The following is a 3,714-nucleotide window of genomic DNA, read 5'->3' on the forward strand; positions in this document are numbered from 1 at the left end:
TAAGCTGTCACCAATGTTTTTGATCGTAGCCATTCTGACAGGTGGCTAATACTCTTTTAAATAGACCAATAAGATAAATATTTTGATACACATGTCATGTAATATGTGTATTTTTACTATATTGTCAAATTACTCTCTACTATGTTAAACATTCCCCAACTAACAAGAGTTGTTGACTTTTTTTCTGAAACTATCTGGTTTCCATGTTCTTTTAAAATATCCAAGTCTGGTCTGAAGATAGTACAGATGTTGCTTGAAAGTGTTTTTTTTAATATAAAGTAAATGTATATTGGTCATTTTGAAGTACTACATTATATCATTAGCTTAGTGGGTTGATAAAAATTTCAAATTCCATTTTGCAAGTGCTCTGATAATCTACAAGCCACCATCAATAAACACTTAGAGGGTACATATAAACTTCATGATCACAGAATCTACCAATGAAGAATGCATCTTGTGTTGGTCTTCCAAACTCTTCTCATACAAGTAGTATTTTGAGCTCTGCCAATTCAATAATGAAGTCCAGTTAGCAGAGGTCAGTCATGGTCCATTGTTTCTCTTCCACAGTGGTGAAGAATATAACTAAATGTATGCCAATAGATTTTTCCCTGGGAACTATCCAAGTTAGAAGAAAGCACAATGCCTCTGCTGTTGAGATACAAGTACAACATCTATGGGGAAATTATTCTTTGCCCTGAAGGGTAGCAGGACTAAGTGAAGTATATGGGATACACAGTGCAGCAGTTTCAATAGGATAGCTACTATATTGACAAGCCAGCCAGTTGGTCAGCTACTTATAGTCAGAATTACACCATGGAAAACAATTCTATGAATCGAGTTACAAATAGAAATGAAAGAAAATATTTATTATTCTTGTTGGTTCTTAATCTGATAAAATTTAATTACTGTGCATTATAAAAAGCAATATGCATGACAACACATATGACAGAGAATTTGAGAGGGGGGAAATCTTTAAAAATAAAACATAATCCTTTGTTTTAAATTGAAGTTTAAAGTACAAACCTTGCACTCATCCTCAAAAGTTGTGATCAGCATTAATTTTAAGGTTCTAGATGTTTCTTCCTCTTCCTCTGATCGTGCAGTCATCCCTTGTCCAAAGGAAATGGAGAAGCTTAAGAAACAATTTTATGGAATGTATGCTTTGATGAGGGACCATAATCTCCCCAGAATGCTTTAAGTCTCTGTCTCTCTGAAACACACACACACACACACACACACACACACACACACACACACACACGGCGGGGGGGAGAGACAGACAGCGGTAGAGATAGATAGAGAAAGAGCACAGGGACAGTCCCAGAGGCAGAGAGATGGGGGAAGAGAGAGAATACAGATGATGCACAAAAGTGTACTCATTTCTCTGTTTTAAACTTAGAACCTCAGACAATATAATGAGAGCATAATGGGGTCTGGAAACCATTCAACGGTAACCGAGTTCATCTTGGCTGGACTCTCAAGCAAACCAGAGCTGCAGCTACCCCTGCTCCTCCTCTTCCTTGGAATCTACCTGCTCACAGTGCTGGGAAACCTGGGCATGATCATCCTGATCCTGCTCAGCTCCCACCTGCACACGCCCATGTACTTCTTCCTCAGCAGTCTGTCCTTCATTGACCTCTGCCATTCTACTGTCATTACCCCCAAAATGCTGGTGAACTTTGTGACAGTGAAGAACATCATCTCCTACCCTGAATGCATGACTCAGCTCTACTGCTTCCTTGTTTTTGCTATTGCAGAATGTCACATGTTGGCTGCAATGGCATATGACCGCTATGTTGCCATCTGTAATCCTTTACTTTACAATGTTGTCATGTCTCATCATCTCTGCTTATGGCTCACAGTGGGAGTTTATACTTTGGGTTTTATTGGGTCATCAATTCACACAGGCTTTATGTTAAAGTTGGTTTTTTGCAAGACCAATGTGATAAACCATTATTTTTGTGATCTTTTTCCACTCTTGGAGCTATCATGCTCCAGTATATATGTCAATGAACTGTTGGTTCTTTTCTTGAGTGCATTAAATATCCTGACACCTGCCTTGACCATCCTTATGTCCTACATCTTCATCATGGCCAGCATCCTGCGCATCCGTTCCACTGAGGGCAGGTCCAAAGCCTTCAGCACCTGCAGCTCCCACATCTCTGCTGTTGCTATCTTCTTTGGTTCTGCTGCATTCATGTACTTACAGCCATCATCAGTAAGCTCAATGGAACAAGGGAAAGTATCATCTGTGTTTTATACTACTGTTGTTCCCATGCTGAACCCATTGATCTACAGCCTAAGAAATAAGGATGTCAAATCAGCCATAAAGAAAATTCTTAACAGGTGAACATGATAGACTCATGAATGGAGTTGTTGTCATATTAGAAACAGGTATTTTGCCTGTGTTTGAGATTTGTTAGCCTTACTTTATGTATTTTTAGAATATCAATGACGCTTTCCTATGTAACCCTTACACAATTCTCATTTATATCATCTTTGAACTTATATTGCAATGTCCAAAGAGTGTATAGAATGAAAAAAACTCTTAAGGCTTAAAGAGCCAAAGTTCTATGTTTTAATAATAATGCCAATGATGATAGTGATGGCAATGAAACCTATTATGAGGATGAGGATAATGATGATAGTTTTAGTATTCATCCTTGAGATTTTTCAAAATATAATGTGCACCCAAAACTTCAAATGGATACTTTATATAATAATATCTCTCAGAGCAAGTCTTAGTGTTATTCACATATTTACAAGTGAAAAAAATGTATGCTCAGAGTCTTGAACATAAGAAGTAATTGAGCATATAGAGTTTGGATGCTATACCATGATACTACTCAAAATGATTTTTGGTTTGGGTAATTTTAAATAGATATAAAGCCTTGTGTTCAGCTGAATTCCCTGATGTCAAGTATTTAAAAAAAACTGCTTCAGTGTTGCCTAAAGTGATAGAAATAATATTATTGTCAACAGAAATTTTTAATGAAAAGAAAATGGTGTTGTAAACCTGTTAGTGACTATTATATTATTTGAATAATCCATTGCATACTGGTGGGTATGTCAACATTGTTTTGCATTTGGGGGTTCTATTTTCAATATACTGTCTTCCTATGAACTTTGATATCATTTGCTATGTGTACTATTGAGTCATCCGTATCATTGAGGGATCTATTAGAATGAATACCAAAATCACATGGGACAGTTCATCTCAAATCCATTCATCTTGCCTGTCTTTTTCTACTAATTGATATAAACTCAAGTGAATTCTCAACCATGATGATAATCCCATCATCCAAGTGGAAATACTAAACTCCTTTACTATGTGCACTCAATAATAGCAAAAATCAGAGCTGGATAATAGCTTTAATTTCTAGTTTGAAATTTATATCAAATCTATATCTTACTTCGGCAACTTAATCAAAACTTTAAAATTTGAGTTACAGATATAGTTACATGCTGTGATTGTTCAAGTAAACATATCCCCTTCTTTGCCCTTTGCTTTTCCTTGTTGTATTTGTCTGTTTATTATCTACTGTACTAAAAATTAATTGATGCATTGTGGCTCTGTAGATCTACATGGTTACATCCATGCCTCTAGGACCTAGAATACTTCTTGCCAGAGTAAGTCCATAATTATTATTTCCACTTCTGGAAAATCAGATACTGTCTTTTAAGATAAGTATCTAAAAATTCTGTAACAATTAA

At 36.2% G+C, this 3,714-nt stretch overlaps 1 protein-coding gene across 1 annotated transcript; it reads left to right on the forward strand.

The window, feature by feature from the left end:
- Positions 1-1,426: 1,426 nt before the first annotated feature.
- On the forward strand, positions 1,427-2,350 carry LOC131914239 (putative olfactory receptor 8G3). Its single transcript, XM_059266830.1, has one exon. It carries the CDS (start codon positions 1,427-1,429, stop codon positions 2,348-2,350), a length of 924 nt encoding a protein of 307 aa, XP_059122813.1.
- The last annotated feature ends 1,364 nt before the right edge of the window (positions 2,351-3,714 follow it).

The sequence above is a fragment of the Peromyscus eremicus genome, chromosome 7 (genome assembly GCF_949786415.1).
Source record: "Peromyscus eremicus chromosome 7, PerEre_H2_v1, whole genome shotgun sequence".
NCBI classification, from domain to species: Eukaryota; Metazoa; Chordata; class Mammalia; order Rodentia; family Cricetidae; genus Peromyscus; species Peromyscus eremicus.

What these genes read in the sequence shown, in the direction of transcription:
- LOC131914239 (XM_059266830.1), top strand. Translation starts at nt 1,427, where the DNA reads ATGGGGTCTGGAAACCATTCAACGGTAACCGAGTTCATCTTGGCTGGA.